General features: G+C 45.6%; 1 protein-coding gene across 1 annotated transcript in view; it reads right to left on the minus strand.

The window, feature by feature from the left end:
- Nucleotides 1-8,211: 8,211 nt before the first annotated feature.
- Nucleotides 8,212-27,556, minus strand: part of LOC115079085 (myosin-binding protein C, cardiac-type-like) — a 61,493-nt gene continuing 42,148 nt past the window's right edge. The window contains exons 27-36 of the mRNA XM_029582121.1: nucleotides 23,432-23,566; nucleotides 22,910-23,077; nucleotides 21,381-21,469; nucleotides 20,735-20,930; nucleotides 20,297-20,436; nucleotides 18,681-18,837; nucleotides 16,993-17,132; nucleotides 14,391-14,577; nucleotides 12,144-12,186; nucleotides 8,212-9,176 (exon numbers count right to left, since the gene is read on the minus strand). Coding sequence (XP_029437981.1) covers nucleotides 12,176-12,186; nucleotides 14,391-14,577; nucleotides 16,993-17,132; nucleotides 18,681-18,837; nucleotides 20,297-20,436; nucleotides 20,735-20,930; nucleotides 21,381-21,469; nucleotides 22,910-23,077; nucleotides 23,432-23,566 — 1,223 coding nt within the window. The 3' untranslated portion in view covers nucleotides 8,212-9,176; nucleotides 12,144-12,175. The remainder of the gene's footprint in view (nucleotides 9,177-12,143; nucleotides 12,187-14,390; nucleotides 14,578-16,992; nucleotides 17,133-18,680; nucleotides 18,838-20,296; nucleotides 20,437-20,734; nucleotides 20,931-21,380; nucleotides 21,470-22,909; nucleotides 23,078-23,431; nucleotides 23,567-27,556) is intronic.

Raw genomic sequence — 27,556 nt, forward strand, 5'->3', positions numbered from 1 at the left:
CATAATGACTCATCATAGTACAGGCAAAAGTAGTGCAAGCTTCCCTCACACACTGCCCCAGCACAGAACTGATACAGCACAGTCGTGCAAGCTTCCCTCACACACTGCCCCAGCACAGAACAGATAACAGCACAGGCTTGCAAGGTTCCTACCCACACTGCCCCACCATAGAACAGATACAAGTTGCTGTCGCTCCTTGTGACCTTGGGCAAGTCACTTTACCCTCCGTTGCCTCAGGTACAAAAAACTTAGATTGTAAGCCCTCTGGGGATATGGAAATACCTACAGTACCTGAATGTAAACCGGTGTGATATCTCAATTGAGATCAAAATGTCAGTATGTATGTATAAATAAATAAATAAATACCCACACTGCCCCACCACAGAACAGATGCAGCACAGTCGTGCAAGCTTCCCTCACACACTGCCCCACCACAGAACAGATGCAGCACAGTCGTGCAAGCTTCCCTCACACACTGCCCCACCACAGAACAGATGCAGCACAGTCGTGCAAGCTTCCCTCACACACTGCCCCACCACAGAACAGATGCAGCACAGACGTGCAAGGTTCCTACCCACATTGCCCCAGCACAGGACAGATACAGCACAGGCGTGCAAGGTTCCTACCCACATTGCCCCAGCACAGGACAGATACAGCACAGTCGTGCAAGCTTCCCTCACACACTGCCCCACCACAGAACAGATGCAGCACAGACGTGCAAGGTTCCTACCCATATTGCCCCAGCACAGGACAGAATCAACACAGGCATGCATGGTTCCTACCCACACTGCCCCACCACAGGACAGATACAGCACAGGCGTGCAAGGTTCCTTCCCACACTGCCCCACCACAGGACAGATACAGCACAGGCGTGCAAGGTTCCTACCCACACTGCCCCAGCACAGAACAGATACAGCACAGGCGTGCAAGGTTCCTACCCACATTGCCCCAGCACAGGACAGATACAGTACAGGCGTGCAAGGTTCCTTCCCACACTGCCCCACCACAGGACAGATACAGCACAGGCGTGCAAGGTTCCTACCCACACTGCCCCACCACAGGACAGATACAGCACAGGCGTGCAAGGTTCCTTCCCACACTGCCCCACCACAGAACAAATACAGCACAGGCGTGCAAGGTTCCTTCCCACATTGCCCCAGCACAGGACAGATGCAGCACAGGCGTGCAAGGTTCCTACCCACACTGCCCCACCACAGAACAAATACAGCACAGTGTGCAAACTTCCTTCCCACACTGCCCCACCACAGAACAGATACAGCACAGGCGTGCAAGGTTCCTACCCACACTGCCCCAGCACAGGACAGATACAGCATGAGCAGCAGCAGTACCAGCTTCCTCCATACATTGCCCCCACGAGAGAATAGGGATAGTGTAGACTTCCCCCATCAAAAGAGAGAGAGATGTAACTAAGAAAGTCAAGGAGTGACAAGGGAAAGAAGGGGAAGGATGGGGAGAAAAAGCAAGAGGAAGAGCACCAAGGCAAGATCACGTGGCCTGCGAGGCAGAGAACATTGATTTTCATATTCTGCTGAGTTAGCGGTAGTGTTGCTGGCTGACTCCATTTATTTGGGACAGGTTGATGCAGACCTGGTTTTATCCCCCTGCATACATGGACGTGCAGTCCTGCTATTCTTAGGAAAAACAATATAGACTACTCCATGTATATAGTGGGGTAAAACCAGGACTGGATCAGCTTGCTCTGAAAAGGCTTTCCATGATGCCATCCTTCAGTACCATCTCACTTAAAAACACTTGTAGGACTCTGATGTTAAATACTTTTTATGGATTGAAAGAATCCTGATTTCCATTAGGCAGCTGGAAGAACCTCTGGGGCCACTTTATAGGCCATTAGTAGCTGAGCTGGTATCTTAGAAGTGGGAAGCAAGAGGTCAGGTAGGACACGGGAAAAATATCCCAGCATTCATATAAATGGGTAAACAGATTTCTATTTGTTCTCCTCTGTACTAATCCTAATGCAAATAGTTATTATACTTATTGTTTATGCATGTCTGATTAATAGCCTATGGTAATATCCTTTATTAAACCATGCATTTTGTTTGTGATGTGACATTGTCAGGTCAGGCGTGAGTTGCATTAGCAGTGCTCTTTGCTTGCTTGGGTCTCTGTGCTGAAACAGCAGGGGGCGCTGCAGGTTGGAGGTGAAGGGGAGTCGGGGGGCTGCTGTTGCTCAGGATTAAGGTGCATTGACTGGCAGAGCTGCAATTTACGAACAAGGTCCTGGGAAGAAGAAAAAAAACCGTTCAGACGTCCAAGAAGAGATCTGTCCTGCCTCGGGGGTTTACTCTCGGGTTAGAGCTGTCCAGATTACTTCCTAATCCCTCATTAACAAGTGAGCAGACTCCCAGAGACTTTCAGCCCCAGGAAATGTCTTGCTTTCAGTTACCAGCAGTTTTCTAGCATTTTTAAGGATCCTTTCCAACGGGCCAATAAGGTACAGTGCGCTCCGGTGGAATTTGGTTTCAATCCTGCCCTGTTCTACCTCGGAAACCCTTGGAGCGCACTGTTAGCCCGGGTTTGGCTGCGCGTTTTCGACACACTAGCTTTACCCCTTATACAGTAAGGGGTAATAGCGCGTCGAAAACGCGCGGCCAACCCCCCCGAAACTAATAGCACCCACAACATGCAAATACATGTAGATGGCCCTATTAGTTATTCTTGCGCTATCCAGAAAGCAAAATGTGCAGCCAAGCCGCACATTTTACTTTCAGAAATTAGCGCCTACCCAAAGGTAGGCGCTAATTTCTGCCGGCACCGGGAAAGTGCACAGAAAAGCAGTAAAAACTGCTTCTCTGTACACCCTCCCACTTAATATCATAGCGATATTAAGTTGGAGGCCCCAAAAATAAAAAAAAATAATTAAAATCGGCCCGCGGGTCGGAAGACGGACGCTCAATTATGCCGGCGTCCGTTTTCTGAACCCGTGGCTGTCAGCGGGCTCGAGAACCGACGCCGGCAAAATTGAGCGTCGGCTGTCAAACCCGCTGACAGCCGTCGCTCCTGTCAGAAAGGAGGCGCTAGGGACGCGCTAGTGTCCCTAGCGCCTCTTTTTACCGCGGGCCCTCATTTGCATAGGCCACCCTGAGCCCAGCACAGTTTGTAAATCACAGGAGACTCTGGGGCTTTCCCTTCCCCCACCTCCTTCGCTCTGGGTAAATAGGAGCCAGTGGGGAGGGCCTCCAGGTCTGAAAAATCTGAATCATTTTTGGAACGAGTTCATTTTCGGTTCATTCCATTCAGAACAAAATGAAAATAGCCTCCTTTGTTTGGCCAAACGCACGCGCATCCCCACTGCGTTTCTGAATGCAGCCGGCCTTCTTCCGTGATTCAGGGAAGCCTATTGGCCTGACAATTTGTACAGGGGTTGCCAAAGTAATATTATAAAGCTGAGAACTGCGAGTCAGAAGGTCCCCTGTTCAATCACTAAGAGGCCGGTGCGATATTTGTGCGCAGAAAACGAGCACTCGGTGTTCGGCGCCCATTTTCGTAGTGCGCGCCCAGCCACCTCTCCTGGGCGCGCGATCCAATATTTAAAATTAGGGGTCGCGCTAAAAAGGAGGAGCAAGGGAAATTTGGGTGTCCCTAGCACTTCCTCGGCATTGGGCTGTCAGTGTGGGTTGGGAAAACGGACGCTCAACTACAAGTGTCCGTGTTCTCCCGCTAGCGGTCTATACACGCACAAGGTACATGGCCTGGTCCGTGTATATTGGGCGCCCAGAAATTCTTTTTTTTTCTCCAAAACCTTTTTTTTTTTTTTTTACCTAAATCTGTTTTACTTTGCTCCTCCTGATACTATTAGGAGGAATCACAGAAAATAAGATTTTCTTTTTTTTTCAGTGCGGCATACCTTTACGCCAGTCCCAGGCTGCTGTAAAATGTGCCGCCTAGCAATGGGCGCATTGGCCATGTGGGAAATATTTTGCATCACGGGGATTAGCTAATAGCCTCATCTACATGGAATTTGCACGGGATGAGCACTATTAGCTACACGCGTTTTGGATGCACATCCAAAACATGTGTCCAATCGCACGTTTAGCAGCGTGCTGAGCTCAGCGCCCGATATTGCATCAGCCCCTAAGCCAGGTCTTCTACTTTCCTCATTATTTGGGGCTGGGGATACTGCAGCAGCAGCATTCACAGTGCCTAGAGTTCATTGGCCAAGGATGACCCTTAGGGACTGGATTCAGGGACCATGACTGCAGGGTGCCTCACGGCATGGCTTCCGGCTCAGGGCTGTCACTGCAATGGCAGACTTAGGGGCACTGCTATTTACCTCTCCAATTTCTCAGTCTTGCAAGATTCTTCTGCAATTCCTCACACTCTGCTTGTGTTTTAACTCTGAATAAAAAAGTCATGGGATAGGAGGCGATGTCCTTTCATGGATTACAAACTGGTTAAAAGACAGGAAACAGAGAGTAGGATTAAATGGTCAATTTTCTCAGTGGAAAAGGGTAAACAGTGGAGTGCCTCAGGGATCTGTACTTGGACCGGTGTTTTTCAATATATTTATAAATGATCTGGAAAGGAATACGATGAGTGAGGTTATCAAATTTGTGGATGATACAAAATTATTCAGAGTAGTTATACATTACAGGAGGACCTTGCAAGACTGGAAGATTGGGCATCCAGATGGCAGATGAAATTTAATGTGGACAAGTGCAAGGTGTTGCATATAGGGAAAAATAACCCTTGCTGTAGTTACACGATGTTAGGTTCCATATTAGGAGCTACCACCCAGGAAAAAGATCTAGGCATCATAGTGGATAATACTTTAAAATCGTCGGCTCAGTGTGCTGCAGCAGTCAAAAAAGCAAACAGAATGTTAGGAATTATTAGGAAGGGAATGGTTAATAAAATGGAAAATGTCATAATGCCTCTATATCGCTCCATGGAGAGACCGCACCTTGAATACTGTGTAAAATTCTGGTCGCCGCATCTCAAAAAAGATATAGTTGCGATGGAGAAGGTACAGAGAAGGGCAACCAAAATGATAAAGGGGTTGGAACAGCTCCCCTATGAGGAAAGGCTGAAGAAGTTAGGGCTGTTCAGCTTGGAGAAGAGATGGCTGAGGGGGGATATGATAGAGGTCTTTGAGGTCTTGAATGAGTAGATGTGACTTGGTTATTTACACTTTCGAATAATAGAAGGACTACGGGGCATTCCATGAAGTTAGCAAGTAGCACATTTAAGACTAATCAGAGAAAATTCTTTTTCACTCAATGCACAATAAAGCTCTGGAATTTGTTGCCAGAGGATGTGGTTAGTGCAGTTAGTGTAGCTGGGTTCAAAAAAGGTGTGGATAAGTTCTTGGAGGAGAAGTCCATTAACAGCTATTAATCAAGTTTACTTAGGGAATAGCCACTGCTATTAATTGCATCAGTAGCATGGGATCTTCTTAGTGTTTGGGTAATTGCCAGGTTCTTGTGGCCTGGTTTGGCCTCTGTTGGAAACAGGATGCTGGGCTTGATGGACCCTTGGTCTGACCCAGCATGGCAATTTCTTATGTTCTTATGTGCCGTCTGCAGATTTGATCACCTCACTCGTTGCTCCCTTTTCCAGATCATTAAAGAATGTGTTAAACAGAACACATCTATTAGAGATCCCTGGAGTACTCTCTTTTTCTACCTCTGTCCTTTTAGAAAACAGAGTGTATAATCCTACTCTATTTCCTATCCTTGAACTAGTTACCAGTCTTCAGTAGAACATTGCCTCGTTTCTCGTGATTTTGTTTTAATTTACTACGGAGTCTTTTCATGTGAGGCTTTGCGCGTTGAAAATCCAGATATGCAATGTCAACTGGTTCACCCTTATCCATATGCTTATTTGTATCTTCAAAGAGTTCTAATAGATTGGTAAGGAAAATTTCCCTTTGTTAAATCCATGCTGCCTCTTCCCCTTTGCCATGTCTGTCCATATGAGGAGGAGACGGAAGGGCAGATAGTGCAGACGGGGGAAACGGCAGCAGAAGAGTGGATGATGGGGATGGGAGAAATGGAAGATTGTTGGTAGCAAGAATTAAGAATGGAAATGGAGGCATTCTATGGATGGAGGATAGTGTACAGATGAAGGAATGAGGAAGGAGGTAGAAAGAATGTGAGGCAAAAAGAATGGAAGGCTGGAAAAGAGGTAAGTGAGAGCTGAAAGGTGAGAAAAGCTTGAGAGCAGCGAGACGAGATGGTAATGAAGAGAAGAGATGGAAGATGAGAAGAGAAAGAGAATGGAGAACTTGGGTCTTCGGTGATGGGCTAGAGGCAGCGGTAAGGAGTGGCACCGCAGCAGAATCAATCTCTTGTCGATCCCCTGTTCCCTCCCCACTCATATGCAAAAATTATTTGCTCAGTGATAGGACACATCTGCACACCGCCTAGAAAAAATTAGAGGGAACATTGCTTGGGGGATGGGAGGGGATATAAAATGGGGAGAAAAAAAATCCACTGGTTGAAAACTCATGACACCAAGATCCCAGCCTATGTTCCAACTGAGCTGCCAGGTCAAAAAATAAAATAAAAGTGGTTAATATTAAAAAATATATGATTCTAGAGATCTCTCTCTAGAATGATGTGATCCGATTTCCCCGCTTCCTCTCCCCAAATCTCCATCAGATGGCTTTAGCATTCTTTGGAGGTTGTTATAGCTTTTTGGGGTTACCAAAATGAAACCCAGATTGCTGTACGCTAGTTTTGCAGCATCCTGGAATTCTTCTTTAGCTGCCTCTGCAGCTCTGAGACAGAAGGCAGAGCTAATTCTCAAAGCCTGCTTTTCACATAGTTCTTCAGGACGTGACTGAGGACAGGAGTCAGGAGTGTGCAATGGGAGAGAAAAGAGGAGAACTGTGAATAGACAAGGCTCTCAGGCAGGGGATGAGACAGCATAGGAAAGAAAGCGAGGGGTCAGGTCTTGAGATGTAGCTAGTGCAGGTGTCAATAAAGAAGATGTAGGAAGAGAGGCAGAAGAACCAAAAATGGCAGAGTGAAAAGGACAATGGAAGTAATGATATAAATGGTAGAAAGGGTCTACTAGGATTAAAAGCTTTGGATTGAGCAGCCTAGTTATGTCTATTGGTATGGAAGATTCAGAGGTTCTTGGAGTGTATTGTTAAACCTGAGTTTTGTATGTCTGCACAGCTAATGTGCAGTCAGAGAACTGAAGGAGTTCCAACTGTGACTGTTAAGTCATTTGTCCCTCCTTCCCGATACTCTGTCTTATTTTGCATACTAATAAATGCTTTTAACCTGATTGAGTACTGTGACTGTTGATCTGTAAACAGGGATAAGCACTGTAAGAAGCCTTCAGATTTGACAAAGTTCATTGGTTTTTGTTTGTTTTTTTTTGAGCCCAGTAGATTTACATATTTCACTTTACATGTTTTTTTCTCTCTAGCATGTCTTTAATGAATTATTTCAGTGGCGTTACTGGTAAGTCAGACAGGGAGAGGTGTTATCCATCTGCGAGGGTGATGGTATATATAGTATCAGTAGTGGTTTTTCCAAGGAATGAGCATTGACCTAATCTCCCCTGTCTCATTTCAGCACATTTTTGCATCAGATAAGGTATGCATTACTGGAATGTAAATTTGTGTAGTGATATAGTTTTGTTGTGTAGTGCTGGGATGGTGGCTTCTTTTTCAATAGTAGTATAGTATTCCTCTTGTAGTAATAGTTTTCTACCTAAGAATAATATGTGGTGTTTGAGCACTTCTACTTCCTGTGACAAAACTGCCCCACGTCCAACTCTGGGGCTTCTGTATTCAGGAAATCTCAAACTGCAAGTCAAGGCTATGAAGCACAGGGACACCAACGAAAGACAATCGTATGGCCAAAAAGACTTCACATTCCAAGAACGAGCACAGTGGTCAATGCACTTTGGGGGCTAATAAAGTAGAAATGTTCTGCCAGCACTGTCCCACTGTCTTGATTAAGCTCTCACATTACCTTGATCCTGCCTACAGCAGTACCCAACCTTGTGAGTGTGTTAGATGGCAGGGAGGGGAGAACACAGCAAGTCTGCATGCAGAGGCCCTGCTGAACTCAAGGCCATCCAGAGAAGTCCAAACTACAACTGAAGCTGGGCTCAGATGGTGCTGTGGGACCCTTAGCTGCATGCAGACAGCCTCCACTTGCCAATCTCTTCTAAGCTCGAGCACCCAACATTTTAAATTAGATCCAGCATGCCTGAGGATTGAAAGCAGCTGAAGTCTTTATTGTGAGCATATGCTGCCATGTGTGATAATACGTTCAGACCAACAGGTGAGTAACAGAAAGAGCTTCAATCACTGTCCATGTTACAGAGTAGAGGGGACAAGGGCTACACTATGGAGTGCTGTGCACCCCTTTCTTCCAGCCCCCTTGTTACACACTAATAAGTGGAATAAGAGTCATAAACTAACTGCAGTTAACTCCGCACCTGCTGAATGATGTGAAGGCACAGGGCTTTCCCATTTTAACTTGTTATTCTTCTTTGTACTTAGTTTCTTCAGGAAATCTTCCTCTCTTCATTGATGCTTCCTAAGAAAAGCAAGGCTAAAAGCCCCCATGGATGCAATGGAGTAAAGCCAGAACCGACTCCCCGATGACATGGAGTCGATGGCTACTGGGCTTGCACCATGCCAAAATTAAGCTCCTGGGCATCAGCAGGTTAAGCAAAACATGAACATGCTGCTAGGCCTATTTACACTAGGGATGTGCATTCGTTTCCTTAATTTCCTATACAAGCATGTAAAATAAAATGAATGAAACAAATGCACATCCCTAATTTACACCCCAGCGCTCTCCTAAAACTAAAATGAGGGTATTTTGTCAATGTGGATTTTGCCCCAGTGGCTGGCAAACTCTCTTCAGTGCACTAAGAACTTACTGAAAAAACAAAGCTCATGCTACTTTTCCTAAAACCGGAACACACAAAGAGCGGTAAAGGGAACATGGAAACTGTGGGCATCTAGTGCATCTCCTCCACATTAAAGGCTAAATTTCCAACACCTGACAATAGAGCCAGATTACCGAGAAATTCACCAGAGAGGACAAATACAATTCTGGGGTAGATAGAGCGGAAGGTCTGCTACAAGAACGTTTGAGATTAGTCGCTAGGTAAGACCCTTCCCCTTTTCTTTCTCGTCCTTCATGTCACACCAGTGGCATCACCTAAGATGAGAGAGAAATACCGTAAGGCTGAAGGATAAATAAAGTGGTACATACAGAGAAATAAAGAGCCTGCAGATTGGAAGTTTTATTTTACTATTATCATCAGTATTTATTTAAAAATGTATAGACTGCCTATCTGACTTGTAAGCAATTTATAAAATCACATCCACAATAGAAACAAACTAAAATGACATAAAACACAAGTGGATGCTAGATAAAGCAAAAAAAAAAAAAAAAGTTACAAAGCAACAACGCAACTCACGATGAATGAAAAACATTTTGCTCAGTGGACAGCTTTCCAGAAATACAACTTCATGACACCACCGTGTCAAACGCCTGTTTGAACAGCAGTGTCTTTCATTTCTTCCTGAAACTCAAGCTGTTGTGTCCTCTTTTTTGATTTGTAACCACCTATGCAGTTATCCAAGTAAAATCATCAGCTGAAAAACTGCCTGTCCCCTCTGCAGGTAAAAGCACCGCACTGTTTTACCCCCACTGCAAACGGGCAGGGGCGGGCTGAGCAAGCAAGCAATGCATGGGGATTGCGTTTTGAAACCCCTGTTCCTGCTTTATGGTACAGAAGATACCCATGGCAACAACTGGCTCCTGAATTTTCAAAGAGGAACTCTAAGCACATGACTTCCGAGTAGTACTGCAATCACTTCTGTTGAACGGCCTGGACTATGGCAAACTTTGCTCTGCCATCGTGCTCCCCTCATCCACTACGAGTAATTCAGGACTCTGCAGCTCGTTTAGGAACCGGAACACCTGCATTGTCATCATTACACTGGCTCCCAATCATATACTGCATTCAGTTTAAAGGTTTAGTAGTAATCATATTTAATCTGATACATGGTGGAATCCTCAGTCTGCTCCGAATCTACAACACAACTAGGCACCTCCGATCTGCCTAGAGGTGCCGAGTATAAAAAAAAAAAAAAGCAAGAATGCTATTTCAGTAGCCAAACCAAGAGTATGGAACTCATTACCAGACCTCATAAGAGGGATCCAGGTCTCAAAGATTTTAAGAAGGTTTTTTGTTTTTTTGGTTTTTTTTTTACAAGCAAGCATTCTCAATACAGGATGAGCTAGTACCATAGTTCTTCACCTACAGGGACGGCTGCCTCATTAAATGAATTTAAATCTAGCAGAATTTTTGAGCCAGATCTCCCGCAATATACTATCAATCGTCTGTATGAAGAATCCAGATGTTAAAGCTGACGTTTCCAGCCTTTTAAATCTTTTCTTTTATCTGAATACTAACCTGCACTTTCATACTAGGTTCTTTTTGTATGAAATAATTATGGATGTTTTTATTGTAAGCCACCTTGGGCAGTTTGTGTAGAGAGTGGGATAAAAGCACTTTTAATAAATAAATAAATAAATATGGGGCATTTCCCTTTGAAAATTCACTTGTAGGTACCCATGGGCCTGCAATCAATCCCCATGTTTGAAAAACTGCCCCAACCCCCTTATGTATTAAACATGCACAAATTGTCATACCAATAAAGTTTCCTGAATTTCAATCCAAGGATTAGAAGTGGAGGTGGAGACCTTGCAAGCTATCCATTCATCTTCTATAGTCCTCTATCAATGTATTTGTGTGCCAGGTTTTCTATTTATACAAATCTACCCTTCCGCAATTACTTTTCCATCCATCATCCATATTTTATGTACTTATTCCCCATGGTTATTCTTCTTATTTAGCCATCATCCACCCATCTTCCCACATCTCCATTAGACACTGGTCTAGATAATATTCATTTTAACATCCATTACTACATCCATCCACTATCTAGGCACACATTATCAGAAAGAACAAGGGTCCACTGGTCAACAAATACAAAACATGATCATGGTATACCAAGGTATTTACAGTATTAAAAACTTGAAAATAACTGACTTGTAAAAATAATGAAAATGCATGTAATATCCATAGCTATCCACCAGTGTTCTCTGCCCTCAGTCTATTCATCCACCCAGCTCATTGTTTATCTTTCCATTTATAATTTCATCATGCCCCATCCATCCCTCTTTTATCTACCCACCACTCACCCTCTAATCACTGCTCCATCCATCTACCCATCATTTGTCTCCATTTTTTATCTTCCCATATACTTGTCATTCATCACCATGTGTTCACTCACACAGCCACTCTTCATCTTTCATCAATCATTCACCCCATCCATCATCTTTCTTTTTCCTTATCTGTTCAATAACTTACCCATCTCCCCATCCATCTATCAATCAGCTATCATCTACCCAGTATTCATAGATGCACCCACCTACCATTCATCTCCCCATCCATCAACACCCAGTCATCCACTGCTCCATCCCTCTACCTGCTCATCCATCATTCTATCCATCCATCTATATACCTATCAAGTCTCTGTCCCTGTCATCATATCCTTATCGCAAGTCAGCGATGAAGTGTGCAGCGGAATCTCAGATTCACAGGAATCTAACAGGGGTCGCAATGTGAACACTTCTGCTATGGCCCCTAAAACTAAAGTGAGATCTCACCATCTCATTTCACACAGGCACCTTTGCTGGGATTTGAGCTGGTGAGGTTAGAGGTGAAAGACTCTGTAATGCTGGGACCACTCCCCTGAGCCATCCAGCCCCCCACACCTATCAAGTGCAGGAACAGGAACAGTGGAGGTGCAATAAAACTGCAAAGTCAATCATCTTCAGACTTCTCAGCATCAGAGTTTTACACATGAACCAAGCAGGTTTCCCATTTCTTCTGTAGCTTGCTCGTTTACTATTATGCTGTCTCTAGCAGTTTTACAACATAGGATAATAAGACTTTGTAACTCTGAAAGATCCCAAGCAGTGAAGAGGCAGGGCAGAACCATTCCAGCCCTGAAACCAAAATATTATATAGAAATTCTGCAGGAAATTAGCAAACATAAATCAAGAGACATTTTTTGCTAGTAAGCCAAACTGATAAAAAGCAGGACTTACTTTGATTTGATGATGATTTGGGTTAAAGATTCTTACTGAGGGGCTGTTAAGATAAATGAGAGATTACAGAGTAAAACAGAGTTGACATAGAGATGGGGAAATAAAACAGCTACAAATGAAAGAGTCGGACTCACTTAGAGCCCACTAGTACTTTATGGGGTGGAGATCTTACTAATCAAACAAAACATTTTGGTATTTGGTTTTTGTTGATTTTGTTTCTCTCCTGCAGCTGATACTGAGGAAAGAGGCAGTGGCTCAGCAGAGACTAAATTGGTTTGAGACATAAGCTTTCTAGGACAAGAGTCCGTTTTGTGAGATGCATGAGGAAAGCAGGTCATCCAACAGAAAACTCACAGCTACTTCCTTCCACAATCAGACCGGGAGCAGGTGAGCCCATTTTAGCTGCAAGGAACTAGGAGGCAGAATGCTTAATTCTAGGTGCTGAGGACACAGGGCAGGTAATGATAGGAGAGGCAGCTTGATAGATATTATTGAAAATGTAGAACACCTGACGTGAGGAAGTTATTATTGGGAGTGTAGAGAACATGGGGTGAGGAATAATAGGAGGGGCAAGAATTTAGTAGATTCTTTTAATTATTCTATTCTAAAATAAACTTAGCTCATTTTATAATTTCAGTTAGCATAATCATTATTTTAATTTAATTCAAATTTTATCATTGATTATTATCTAAAACTAATTATTAGGAAACTTACTTCTGGGCAAACCCTTTATACTGTTAGTCATCACAGTTCAGAGAAGATATGCTCTCTTTTTGTGTTTTCCATAGGCAGAATAATGAAGAAGATATATTTGATACTGTGATCACTTTAAAAGTTCTCCTTCACCTATTCCGCCTATGGGGATTCACTAAGGGAAAAAGAAGAGGAAGGCAGATTTCATTGGCTCTGCTGCACCTTATTAATTATCAAATTCAGATTTACTCAAAATCCCCAATCAAGGAAAGCTTAACAAAAGCCATTTCAAAGCTTAAGCATTAGGATAAACAGGACCAAATGTATTCCTCAAAAGTTCCAGTTATGTTGACTCAAAAATTCAGCATTGAATACCATGATACTGAAGCAGTATTTGCAAGACAACTGGGTCTTATTTAACACAGGATTTAAGCTCGTCCTAAGAAAATACTTTTGGAGAGCGATTTGATTTCTTGGAGTTTCTAGATTAAATTTCTTTTCTTTTTTTTTTCTAACTGAGATGTTATATCTTGATATGTAATACATTAAATAGGTTTTTAAAAAGTAGCCCCAGCCTTCACAATTTGATCCCTCAACTCCAAAAATGTCTTCTGTCTTGAATGAATCAGAGATGACCATTTTGTTACCCAGAAATGGAACATCTTTAGCAGAAAAAAAAGCATTTCCAGACCCAGTCTCTGTTTGTTTCTAGCAAGCTGATGGATTTAGCTTTGTCATTTTCAGTATTGAGTGGGTGGGGGGTCAGGGGTTGGTTCCTGTTTGTATTTTGTTAGATTATTGTTGGGGGAGATGGGATGAGTGGCTTTACATGGTTTTTTTTGGGGGGAGGATGGGTTGTCTGGGGATAGCTGGGTTTGATGTTAAACTTTTTGACGATATGTAAGCCTGTTTTGATGTTTAGGAAAGGGGGGTATTACATGAAATAAATATGGATGATGATTACTATTTCATCTGGTAGCAGCAATTTGATGTAAAAACATTTGGAATTCTTCCTAAACTTCTAGAGGATTCACAAAATGCCTGTTGCGTTTTGGCAATCCTGCTACAAGGTTTTTTTTTGGGTGCCAGCAGTGAGTCTCCCTGTGCATTTCTATTCATACTAATTCCTATTTTGAACAGGTTAAGCACAATGGAAGGACCCCCTCTGGGGTTTCTTAGCTGTACACTGGGAAGATTTTACTCTGCAGTTTTAAAGCACCGGTTAGTGGAAAAAACCAAAATATATCTCACTAAGAAATGTGAACTACTTTAGTTCCTGCTCGGATCTGCTCTGCCTCACTTGCTCACCGCACCAAATACAGCCATTCCGGTGCCACTCCCAGGAAACCCAGGGGATGGAAAGCGCTATTCAGACTGGAAGTTTTGTGGCAAAATATTACACCGACTACTGTGATTGCTGTTCAATAGCAGGGAATTGCATGGCTCCTCTGCTTCTGGGCTCTGTCCCCTGTGTGGGGAGCAGCATTGTCCTGGTCCCTCTGGGGCCCCCTCGGCCTTCTTGAATGGCTGCTTACCCCGAATTCAGACGCTCACCTTTGACCTCTAGCTTGCACTCGATTTCTGCTTCCCCATGCTCATTCACAGCTTTACACAGGTAAACACCTCCATCGAATGGGCTGGGCTTCCGGATCTCCAGGGTCAGCACCCCCTGCTTGCTAAACATGCGATACTTAGCTTCTCCCGAGAGGTCAATTTTATTCTTGTACCAGAAGATCCTGGGCTGTGGGATGGGGAAGTGAGAACAAGTTTAGCACGAGGAGCCACAATCCTAGACCAGCACAGCAGAAGGCTCTGTCACTAATGTTGGGGGCAAAGAACCCAGTCTTCAGAGCAAAATGATTACTTTTGGGGAGAATGGGTAAGTTGGGGGTTTGGGGATGAAACCAGGCTTGTGGATGAATGATGTCAGAAGTACGTGCATGTATTGAGATGCGTGTCTGGGAATGAGAACACAAGCGTATAATGTGGGTGTGTGTGTGTAACGGGATGCATGTCTGTGAATGAGAACACAAGCGTATAATGTGGTGGGGGGTGTGTGTGCGTGTATCGGGATGTGTGTCTGTGAATGAGAACACAAGCGTATAATGTGTGGGGTGTGTGTGTGTGTGAGTAACGGGATGCGTGTATGTGAATGAGAACACAAGCGTATAATGTGGTGGGGTGTGTGTGTGTGTGTATCGGGATGCGTGTCTGTGAATGAGAACACAAGCATATAATGTGTGGGGTGTGTGTGTGTGTGTGTATCGGGATGCGTGTCTGTGAATGAGAACACAAGCGTATAATGTGGTGGGGGTGTGTGTGTATCGGGATGCGTGTCTGTGAATGAGAACACAAGCGTATAATGTGGTGGTGGTGTGTGTGTATCGGGATGCGTGTCTGTGAATGAGAACACAAGCGTATAATGTGGTGGGAGTGTGTGTGTATCGGGATGCGTGTCTGTGAATGAGAACACAAGCGTATAATGTGGTGGGGGTGTGTGTGTATCGGGATGCGTGTCTGTGAATGAGAACACAAGCGTATAATGTGGTGGGGTGTGTGTGTGTGTATCGGGATGCGTGTCTGTGAATGAGAACACAAGCGTATAATGTGGTGGGGGTGTGTGTGTATCGGGATGCGTGTCTGTGAATGAGAACACAAGCGTATAATGTGGTGGGGGTGTGTGTGTATCGGGATGCGTGTCTGTGAATGAGAACACAAGCGTATAATGTGGTGGGGTGTGTGTGTGTGTATCGGGATGCGTGTCTGTGAATGAGAACACAAGCGTATAATGTGGGGGTGTGTGTGTGTGTGTAACGGGATGCGTGTCTGTGAATGAGAACACAAGCGTATAATGTGGGTGTGTGTGGGTGTGCGTGTATCGGGATGCATGTCTGTGAATGAGAACACAAGCGTATAATGTGGTGGGGGGTGTGTGTGTGAGTAACGGGATGCGTGTCTGTGAATGAGAACACAAGCGTATAATGTGGTGGGGGTGTGTGTGCGTGTATCGGGATGCGTGTCTGTGAATGAGAACACAAGCGTATAATGTGGTGGGGTGTGTGTGTGTGTGTGTGTATCGGGATGCGTGTCTGTGAATGAGAACACAAGCGTATAATGTGTTGGGGGTGTGTGTGTATCGGGATGCGTGTCTGTGAATGAGAACACAAGCGTATAATGTGGTGGGGTGTGTGTGTGTGTGTGTGTGTGTGTGTGTGTGTGTGTATCGGGATGCGTGTCTGTGAATGAGAACACAAGCGTATAATGTGGTGGGGGGGTGTGTGTGTGTATCGGGATGCGTGTCTGTGAATGAGAACACAAGCGTATAATGTGGTGGGGTGTGTGTGTGTATATCGGGATGCGTGTCTGTGAATGAGAACACAAGCGTATAATGTGGTGGGGTGTGTGTGTGTGTGTAACGGGATGCGTGTCTGTGAATGAGAACACAAGCGTATAATGTGGTGGGGTGTGTGTGTGTGTGTGTGTGTGTGTGTGTGTGTGTAACGGGATGCGTGTCTGTGAATGAGAACACAAGCGTATAATGTGGTGGGGTGTGTGTGTGTATATCGGGATGCGTGTCTGTGAATGAGAACACAAGCGTATAATGTGGGGGTGTGTGTGTGTGTGTGTGTGTGTGTGTGTGTGTGTGTGTGTGTGTAACGGGATGCGTGTCTGTGAATGAGAACACAAGCGTATAATGTGATGGTGGGGGGGGGGTGTATACTTTATTTGTAGGGGAACAGCCTGGAATGCAGTTCCCGCATTTCCTTTCAAGCTGAAGAGGCAGAGCAGCAGGGGTGTGGGGCTTCTGCTCCAGCCCCTCCTTTCTAGGCAGCCTACAGGATAGAGGAGAGAGGATGAGCCTAGAGCACACAGAGAGCCATCCACTCTTCTCCCTAATCCAGCCACCCCCCTCTACAGTTCCACTTCCTTTCTGACTACAGATTAAGCCCTGTAAATATAAATATCTACACACACATGCACGGCAATGATATGAGGCCGGCGTCTTGTGTGCTTTAGAACTCCCACACACAGTTCAACAGCAGAGATGAGGTCTCATCGTGCACCTTAAGATTCCCGCTGCCTATGGCCCAGCGCAAGCAGGCTCCCTTGGGACTCCCGTGCAGTGTGCAGCTCTGGGTGCGAACTCACTGCCTACCTTGGGGCATCCTCGTACAGCACAGCTCAGGGTGACGTTATACCCCGACACCACCGATCGGCTCACCAGCGGGTGGGTGAACTTTGGAGGCTCATCAAAGTCATGCGCTGCGTAGTCGGGAGGTTTGTAGATGATTCCTTAAGATCAAACAAGAAATCCTGTGAAATCTTTTAAAGCCCTTTCTTTATGGGAAAAAGTGCAGGATCAAGAATACAGAGGTAGTCTACATGCATTCATCCGGCAAAGAAAGCAAACCCACTCGTGTTTATGAAGTGATTTTCCACACCCATTGAATGGAGCTTGTTGTGCACCCACACATGTAATTGTAATAATATACATTTGTTGCACGCTTCGCCATATAAACAGAAAGTCTATACAGTGTAATTTAGGACTTGCATCTAGCTGTACTAGTAGAGGAGGGAAGATGTGCATGGTATATCCCTGGATATCCCCCACGCTTCCAGGCCGGCAGAAATCTTTTGTAATAAACTGATCCCTTATTTTCATAGGACATCGTGCCCATCTTGTCTCAGCGATTCAGTGGTTTATTAAACTATTTTCCAAAGGAAAACACGTCTTCTGGATTGTCTTTCAGGAGCTCTGCTCCCTCCACCCGGCCAGAAGGGAATGACCCGATGAGGCGACCATAGCTCCCAAAACCTGTGGAGAAATGCTTTTAGCTCCATCAAAGGGAATCGCCTCACGCATCACCATTTTTATTTCCTCCCCACTCTGCTCTTATAATCCATTGCCGCTCTTATAATGTATTTCCCAAGGTCAGCAAAAGAGCCGTCTTCTATCAAACCGAAAGGATGCACAGTCTGGGATCGGCCTTCCCTGGCCTAAGCACGATTCCTCAGTACCTCTTTGCCAACGGTGCTCCCAACTCTTTGTGAATGGGCAGTGCCATGCGATCCACGCTAAGGACTCCCATAACCCCCACAATATCTCCAGAAGAAGTTCAGGAGCGAATCCTTTGGAATATTGAGCAGTGCTGATGAGCGAGCAGCAATGCCTACTCTCTGTTTCGCCAGTGCATGTTCATTTTCAGCCTCTCCCTCCTAACGTTGCTGGCGCTGAGAGCGCATGCCGTATTGTAGGGGAGGGGTCATTCTATCCACAGAATATTTATTGTCCCTAGATTTAAAGAATTGTGCGAGCAAGGAGGCTGACGTTCCTTCTGGTTTTTAGGAAGTGTCTCCTGGGCGGGTTTGACGAAGCTCGGACTGGCTGTTTTGCCACTGTAGAAGGGATTTAAGTTGATTACGTTGAACTCTGCCATCTCTCCCATGGGGAGGGGGCTCAATGTTATTTTTCATAAAGATTGCAGCAAAAAAGCTCAGTGGGATTATGACTGAACGCCTCTGTCAGAAATCCCCCCCCCCCCCAAAACGGAAACAGGATAAGAGTGAGAAAACGGTGGTTCAAAGAAGCAAAGATGAGCCCCATTTTCCCTGGTGGATTTAGGGGTTTATTACTGAGCTTTATGTCTGGTCAGAATTAGCAGGCGAGGGAGCCAGTTAATCGTGTGATAGAGCTGCTCCCCAAAGTCTGTCCTCCTCTGGGTCCGGGTTCAGGACAGAAGTGGGAAGACACAGCCGCTGCCTTAGAGAACCCCCCCCCTATACATCTCCCCGCCCTTCTTCCAGGCCAGAGATCCCCCGAGGTCCTGTCCTGATCTCTCACCTGCCTTTGGATGTAGGCACTGCTCTTAGTGGTCGTGGGAGACTCGCTTAGACCACACATGTTCTCGCTGAAGACCCGGAAAAAGTATTCGTTGCCCATTATCAGCTCTGAGACAATGCAGTGCGTGCGCCGATAGTGGTCGTACACGGTGAACCACTCCTGCAAGGAGAATACAAAATGTGCAAGAGGGAAGGATTCACAATGCGCCTCGCACCCAACCTCTCTCTCTCTCTCTCCTTCTGTGCCTCCTCCGCTCTTTGCATTTCTCTCTCTGTCTGTCTCCCCTTCTTTCTCTCCCCCTCTCTGTATGTCTCTCTCTCCCCCCCTTCTTTCTCCGTGTGTGTCTGTCTGTCTGCATCTCCCACCCACTGTCTTTCTCAGTCTCTCCTACTCTCTCTGTCTCTCTCTGTCTCTCCCTTCTCTCTCTGCCTATGTCTCTCCCCCTCTCTCTTGCTTTTTTTACGGATGGGGAAGGGCAGTAGTCCAAGCTTGGCTGAAAATTGCCCTCTGCCTGACTAAATGTATTCGGGGCTTCTGCAGCAGGCGGACTTTCGGCCGCGAGAAAAGCAGGCGTTCCTGGAGGCGCGTTGAGGTCAGAGAAGGAAAACTGCCTGTGCGCATTCAGTTTCCAGGTGCCCGTGCACTATTTTGCCTCTCACTTGGCCACCGGCACAGAGAGCCCAGGACCCAGTGCACGGGGGGGGGGGGGGGGGGGAGGCTCTAGGAAGGCAGATTTTGTGCTTATTCATTTCTGAAATAACTTTAACCTCCTTAGCCTCGTTGGTGGGTGGAAGCTGTTCAGTGGTTTCTTTATTGTATCAAAGGCCCTTTGGACGTTTCCTTGTAGTATTTTGGGAGCCAGCGTAAACTCCCAGATGCATTTATGGTGAGGTCCAGCTACGTGCATTGGAGTCCCTGGTGTCTTCCATTGCTTGGGTATTTAGGGGAAAAAAAAGCAGATTTCTTTTGTGGAAGACTTTTAGGCTTTTTCTAGAAAATCTCTGGCCTGCAGGGCCCGGGACCAAGCTCTTGCGGGGTGGGATATCCGCCCAGCGCAGGCATTTAATATCAGTTTCGCTCCTGGGGCTGGGGGTGGGCTGCTCTGCCCAGAGCTGTCTGTCTGCACGTTTTCCTTTACATCACAGCCCCTATTGCACATTTCCCCCCTAACTGCAATGTATAGTACTTTGAGGTGACGTGGTCAATGAAACCAAGTCAAAGACCTTTGCCCCCGGAGTGTCTTCTCTGGCTCGTTAATCAGAGCCCGCAAGCTTAAGATGTGGCCAGGGGTTCTGTGCTTGGGAGAAAGCCCAGGGTGACATAAAAGTAAAACAGAAACTGCCTTGTGATTCCCCCTCCTGGACTCTGGGACAGGGGAGCATTGCAGACCCAGATCCCTCTACAAATTATTTGCATGAGTTGTATCCCCATCGTTACTAAGCTTTCTGCAGAAATCAAGTTAAATCATTTTACTGGGGATTTCTGGATTTACACACTGCTGAATATTAGCGTTTCGTTTAGTGTCCTGTCACTTCCCCGTCTGTTCTCTCTCTTTCCTATCCTTCCCTCCATGTCATCCCCTCCCCCTCCTCCTCCTCAAATCTGCCTTTTATCTTACCATAGTCTTCTTGTCTGCCTTTTGGATGGTGTAACCGGTGATTTCACAGTTCCCATCGTCTTGGGGTGGGTTCCACTCTAGGGCCACGTTAAAGCCCCAAACCTCCAAAATTTTCATAGTCTGAGGAGGCCCAGGTTTCTCTGCCAAGAAAACAAAAGGTATTGAAAACGCATTCACAGCACTAACCCTAACCCTAACCCAACCCAACCTAATGCATCCTTGTGCCAGAGGAGACGGGGGCTTCCCAGGGATACTGGCAGGCTCACGAATAGACGACTTCTGCTGAGGTTGATAAAAAAAAATCATGACAGGATTGCCAACCCCCCGGGCAGAGGCTCACATTCCTGGCTTGAGCGAGCCCTGCTGCTCTCTTCTTTCCAGTCCAGGGCTCCCCCCTGCACGCCCCATCCCTGGGCACAGAAGTGCCCGGATTCTTACCTACTATCTGGATGGCGACTGATGCTGTGTCGTTCATATTCTCTATCTGGATGCTCATATCGTATTTCCCAGAGTCGCGACGCTCAGCGTTACGAATAAAGAGGATTGTGTCGGTGTCGCTGTTCCTGATTCCCACCTGTTTGACGTCTATTGGACCCCCATCCTTTGTCCAAGTGACCTGAGGCCTTGGTTTTCCCTGCAAGGAAATTAGACAGCTGTATTTTTTTTGTTTTCGCTTTCCCCGTTTTCTCCCTTGGCAATCCCTGTTGCCTTCTCTTCCCCACCAGTCAGTACGCCCAGGTGACTCATTGGCGCTTCGCCAGCCAGAGAATTGGAGAGGGCACATCTTTTAAAACATACGCTCAAGTGCACCCTTCTTCACTGCATTCCTGGGTGCACCTTGTAGCCCTTCTGGCCACAACAGATGGGGGACCTGAACGCAGAGGGCCTGAGCCACTGGACTGGCCCAGCATAGTTTAGTGCAACACATACGCAGCAACAGACAGCCCATGCCCCAAGCAACACGGGGGCACTCATATGTACTGGAGCACCCAGTGCACACATGAACGTGCAGGAACCTTCCCTGCGCACGTCTGTAAGAGGAGCCACATGCAGACAAAGGAAGAGCAGGACTGGCTTATGTGACCTGGAAAGGGATCATAATGTTCACCATCTCCCCAACTTTCTTCACCAGCTTCTGTCTCAAGTAGCGAGGCAGCCAGATCTTAGGACGTTCTAAGAAAAAAAAAATGCAGAAAGCTTATGAATCCCTCCAACACACCTGCTATATTGGTCGCACACTCGTGTGCCCTTTCTGCAGCATGGGCTGTCGTATATGGATCCATGCACGCCCGTGTGCTACACCGCAGCACCGAGCACAAAAGATGAATCCACACCTTCCCGTGTGCTGCACTGGGGCACAGAATCCACTCGCTCTCGCGTGCTACACTGCAGCCTTGCACGTTTCCAGCAAGAGGCGGGCGCCCAAGCCCATTGGGAGTGGTCTCGTCTCCGGAATCTCTAAGTGCTCGGTTTGCACTCTGGGGAATGGAGAGGCTGCCTTCCTCTCCTTTGGGAGGACTTGTGGGGTTTCACGGTTGGAGTGGGTTCCAGGAAGGACCCAGGGAGCAGAGCATCAGAGGATGCTTGGCCACAAGACCGTTCTCACATGTGGCAAGGAGTTCAGTCTTCCAGCCAGGTTTCTGAGGAGGCCAAGGACTGTAAAAAAAATCATTCGGAATCCAAATCCCGCCTGGTTCACTCAAGAAGTTGACTTCTTGTGATTTTTGTCTAGTGAAGATATGGGACTGCGTGACTACTGAAATCTTTGCAGAATTCTTTTATGTATTTTTTACGTCTTTACTGCTCTGCTTAATTTTTTGGGCTTCAGTAAAGTATTATTTTGGTTTTGGAACACCATCTTATTGTGTGAAGACCTTTACTGAGATATTGTGTGCTTGATCCCCCTTGGGCTAGGGGCACTGCTCCTCTCTATTACAGAATCCATTTTCGATCCATTCCATTTGGAACGAACTGAAAATAGCCTCCTAAGAAAAATACCCAAACATGTAGGATTATCTACCTGTTGGTAAGAAGTCGCAGGTGTGCACCCGATCTCCTCAGGGACACAGTAAAGTGGCCCCATCTCCAGTCTGGCAACCCCTGTGATGCTTTGGAAGAGATAGGTCACCTGGATGAAGAGCATCTCCTTGGTGTAGCAGGAAGTGGTTTGGTAGCTGGAACCTGCTCTCCGGGTGATGCATTGCCCTCTCGCACCAAGGATGTGACTCCAGGGGTGCACGTCCAGAGGTGGGTTTGGATTGTCATTGTAGTTGGAAATTTGATCATTAGAAATGTAGCTAGCTGGGTGGCTGATGGGCATGAGGATTGCTTGGAGGAGGCTCTCTTTCATTAGCAGATGGGTAGGGGTAGAAGTGTGGAATCTCTCATTAATGCTTGGGTAAGGGGAGAGAAGTAGGACCTCGCTCATATTGGCTGGTTAGTGGGGGAGACGTGGAATCTCTAGTTAGTGACTGGGCAGGGGAAGAGGTGTGGGATCTCTTACAGGGAACTACCTACAATACCTGAATGTAATCCACTCCGAAGTGCCTGAAAGGCGGAATTTAAACCATAAATAAGGGAGGAGGTGCTATGATGGAGATGTGGAGCACTCACGCATTATTTCCCGAATGGTTATGGCTTCCTTGAGCATCGCTGGCTCACTGCTTCCTGCTGCATTTACAGCTCGGATGCGGAAATTCAGCTTTTCACCTGTGCTCAGGTCTCTGATCTGCACTGAGGTGCGATCTGTCAAGTCTTGCAGAGCCGGAACCCACTCAGAGGCTGCAGAAAAAGCACAAATCATTGGAGGTAGGTAGATGTTTGTTCAGGGATAGAGGTGTCTGTAGCACACATGCCCGGGGAGTAAGGAGTGCAAGAGCCATTCCTGAAGACGATAGTGTGTCTGTAGTGCAGGGGAGAAAGGTGAGAGCCAGTCCTGAGAGGATGAGCTTTCTGTGGCAAGAGAGAGGGGTATGAAAGAACCAGTTTGTAGAGGATGAAGTGACATTAGCACAGGGAGCGCTTTGAGATTCTGTGCCCTTTCTGGCTGCTGTTCTGCAGGATGGCTTTCTGTGTCTTGGGAAGTGTGTGTGTGTGTGTGTGTGTGTGTGTGTGTAACTTGTATTGTATACTCACATCCCTCCTTACAGTACTCCACACTGTAGCCATCCAGCCCCACTGCTCCAATGCGTTCTGGAGGTCTCCACTTCAGGGTGATGCTGGTGTCAGCAATATCTTCCACAGTCAGGTTGGTGGGCTCACTTGGTGGAGCTAAATAAATATACACCAGGGCTTAGTGCAGGCCGGGACCAGTATCCATGTAGCCTTGCAGCAATGCAGGGGACTTGCAAGGCTCAGGACAGGGGAAGCCATGGTCAAGTTAGGAAGGCGGGGGATGGGGATGGGGGAAGTAGCAGCAGTGTACAATAGCCAACAGGTAGGAAGGCTTCCTGTTAGTCCAATGTGGGTTTTTTTAAACTTCGGTCCTCGAAGCTCCCAACAGGTCTGGTTTTCATTGCAACCATAGAGGGTAATTTTCAAAAGGATTTGCACACTTAAAAATGGGTTTTATTCATGTAAATGCACTTTACCCCATGTAAGTGGGCTTTTAAAAACTGCTACAATAAATGCCACTGAATTGTCCATATGTTTTACCTACGTAATGCTCATATTAATTGCATAAAGGGGCTTTTAAAAATTGCTATGATAAAATAGTACATTAATGTGCATAATTCCCTTTGAAATTACTTTCAAACTGTGCAGATTAAACTGGCTATTTGAGCAAACCTATGCAAATCTAAGCATTTATTGTGGATATCCTGCAAAGCAGACCTGTTTGTGCTCTCAAGGACTGGACTTCAGGCTCAGGGTTTTGCCTTCAGCCTCAACGCCTCTTATTTCTTGCTCATTTTCTAAGCATGAGCACTTCTTGGCTCCTATGTGTGACTGGCAGGATGAGGATTAGATGATACAGAATAGCACAGCCAATGAAACCAAATTAATGATTTTATCAGAGCTAACCACATTAACTGAGCCAATGAAATAAAGAATGATATCATCAGAGGGTTCCCAGGGGCTCGTGGTCACCCCTTTGTTAAATTACTGCATCATAACAAAAAGCATCTCTCTGAGTGAAGCACAGCAGGCCAGAGCTCCTGGCTAAGAGACTGATAGTAATCACTGCTCACCACTAACTACACTAACACAGCCAATTAATAATATCACTACTAACTGCACTAACACAGCCAATGAACCAGACAATTAATAATATCACTACTAACTGCACTAACACAGCCAATGAACCAGACAAGTAGTAATATCAATACTAATTACACTAACACAGCCAGTGAACCAGACAATTAATAATATCACTACTAACTGCACTAACACAGCCAATGAACCAGACAAGTAGTAATATCACTACTAACTGCACTAACACAGCCAATTAACCAGACAATTAATAATATCACTACTAACTGCACTAACACAGCCAGTTTATTTATTTTTTTTTATTTTAACACTTTTTTATACCGGCATTCGTAGGACACATCATGTCGGTTTACAGTCAACTGAGAAAGGAAATTACAAAGAACAAGGGAGGGGCTAACTGGGTAATACAAAATACCAAGGAAGAGAGAGTTAACAGCAGAATTACAACTTTTGCATTCAAGTTAGGGTTAAGTATGCAAAGGAACTTATATACAAATTAAACGAGGCATGTACACTTGAGAAATTGACATGTGTGGGCTTATTTACAGTAAGGGGAGGCAAGTGCACATATGTATAGTTAAAAGCTAGAGGGGGGGGAGAAAGTAGGGAGGGAGCAGGGGGAGAGGGGCGGGTGGGGTAAAGTGAAAAAGGGGTACAGTAAGGCACGGGTACTTTGAGGGAGGGGTTACTAGGGGGTGAGAGGGAGGGGTAATAGGGGTATTAGGGGTATTAGGGGTATTGGGGGGGCTAGGAGTGTATTAGGAGTGTATTAGGAGGTATTAGGTATTAGGGGTATTAGGGGTATTAGGGGTATTAGGGGTATTAGGGGGCTAAGAGTGCAAGGGAAGGAAGCAGGAGGGGTGATGGGAAGGAGAGTGGGAGGACAGGGAGGTGGTATAAAGGCTGAGCGTGAGCTGAGGTGGTTCGTAGGACAAAATTAGGATTGAGAGGAGTTGGGGTAGGCCTGTCTAAAGAGCCATGTTTTGATTCCTTTTTTGAAGTGGCTCAGGGATGGTTCTAGGCGGAGTTTGACGGGGAGGGAATTCCAGAGGGTGGGGCCCACAATGGAGAAGGCTCTATCCCTGGTATTGGTAAGGTGCCCAATTTTCAGTGAGGGGATTTGGAGAGTGCCAGCAAGGGAGTTTCTCGTGGGGCGATTAGCTTGACGGAATTTTGGCATATTTTCAAGCCAGGGTGAATTGTTATTGTATAGCGTGTTATGGAGGATGGTGAGTGTTTTGTACTGGGAACGGAAGGCGATGGGGAGCCAATGGAGGTCCTGGAGTATGGGAGTGATATGGTCTGTTTTTCTGGTGTTTGTTAAGATTCTTGCCATGGTGTTTTGGAGGATTTGGAGGGGTTTAATGGTGGATGCTGGTAGGCCTAAGAGGAGGGAGTTGCAATAGTCGAGTTTGGATAGTATAGTGGTTTGCATCACAGTACGGAACCAGCCAAGTGAACCAGCCAAGTGAACCAGCCAGTGAACCAGACAAGTAGTAATGTCACTACTAACTGCACTAACACAGCCAGTGAACCAGACAAGTAGTAATATCACTACTAACTGCACTAACACAGCCAATGAACCAGACAATTAATAATATCACTACTAACTGCACTAACACAGAAAGTGAACCAGACAATTAATAATATCACTACTAACTACACTAACACAGCCAGTGAACCAGACAAGTAGTAATATCACTACTAACTGCACTAACACAGCCAATGAACCAGACAATTAATAATATCACTACTAACTGCACTAACACAGCCAGTGAACCAGACAATTAATAATATCACTACTAACTGCACTAACACAGAAAGTGAACCAGACAATTAATAATATCACTACTAACTACACTAACACAGCCAGTGAACCAGACAATTAATAATATCACTACTAACTGCACTAACACAGCCAATGAACCAGACAATTAATAATATCACTACTAACTGCACTAACACAGCCAGTGAACCAGACAATTAATAATATCACTACTGACTGCACTAACACAGCCAGTGAACCAGACAATTAATAATATCACTACTGACTACACTAACACAGCCAGTGAACCAGACAATTAATAATATCACTACTAACTACACTAACACAGCCAGTGAACCAGACAATTAATAATATCACTACTAACTGCACTAACACAGCCAATGAACCAGACAATTAATAATATCACTAACTACACTAACACAGCCAGTGAACCAGACAATTAATAATATCACTACTAACTGCACTAACACAGCCAGTGAACCAGACAATTAATAATATCATTACTGACTGCACTAACACAGCCAGTGAACCAGACAATTAATAATATCACTACTAACTGCAGTAACACAGAAAGTGAACCAGACAATTAATAATATCACTACTGACTGCACTAACACAGAAAGTGAACCAGACAATTAATAATATCACTACTGACTGCACTAACTCAGCCAATGAACCAGACAAGTAATAATATCAACTAACCACAACTAACCACACTAAGCCAGACTAGTGATATTATCACAACTAACTCAGGTGATTAAATAAGAATGACTGCACTTAACACAACATTACTAGTCTAGCTGATAAAGCCAGCTATCTTATTTAAAGATAAGCCCAGCAAACAGTGACAATCCTGTTTAGGAGATCACATTTTTATTGTTCTTCTAAGTATAAGAAACTCTCTCTGTCTTTCCCCCTCTTTTTTGCATAAAGCACTTGAACCTGTGGGTTCTGTCGTTCTCCTCTTGAGCATTTGATTGGTCGCCTCCGCATCCAGCATCTGAACAGCGTGGGGTCCCCCAGACTCTTTTGCCGGGTCATCCTGCTGACTCCTGGAACTAGCTCCTTCAGGCTGGTGCTGGCCGAAGCTGCTGGCTGCGGACAGGCCCAATTTGGTCATGCTGCCTGGCCCTGGAATGGCCGCCGGAGTCTCAGGGCACACTCACGGCCAGGGACAGAGGATGGTTAGATGGCTGGACACAGAGCAGCACTCTGCGGGGCAGTAGGCAGTAGCACGGCACCGCTGGAGTTTCAGCGAATATTTA

The sequence above is a fragment of the Rhinatrema bivittatum genome, chromosome 17 (assembly GCF_901001135.1).
Source record: "Rhinatrema bivittatum chromosome 17, aRhiBiv1.1, whole genome shotgun sequence".
Taxonomy (NCBI): Eukaryota; Metazoa; Chordata; class Amphibia; order Gymnophiona; family Rhinatrematidae; genus Rhinatrema; species Rhinatrema bivittatum.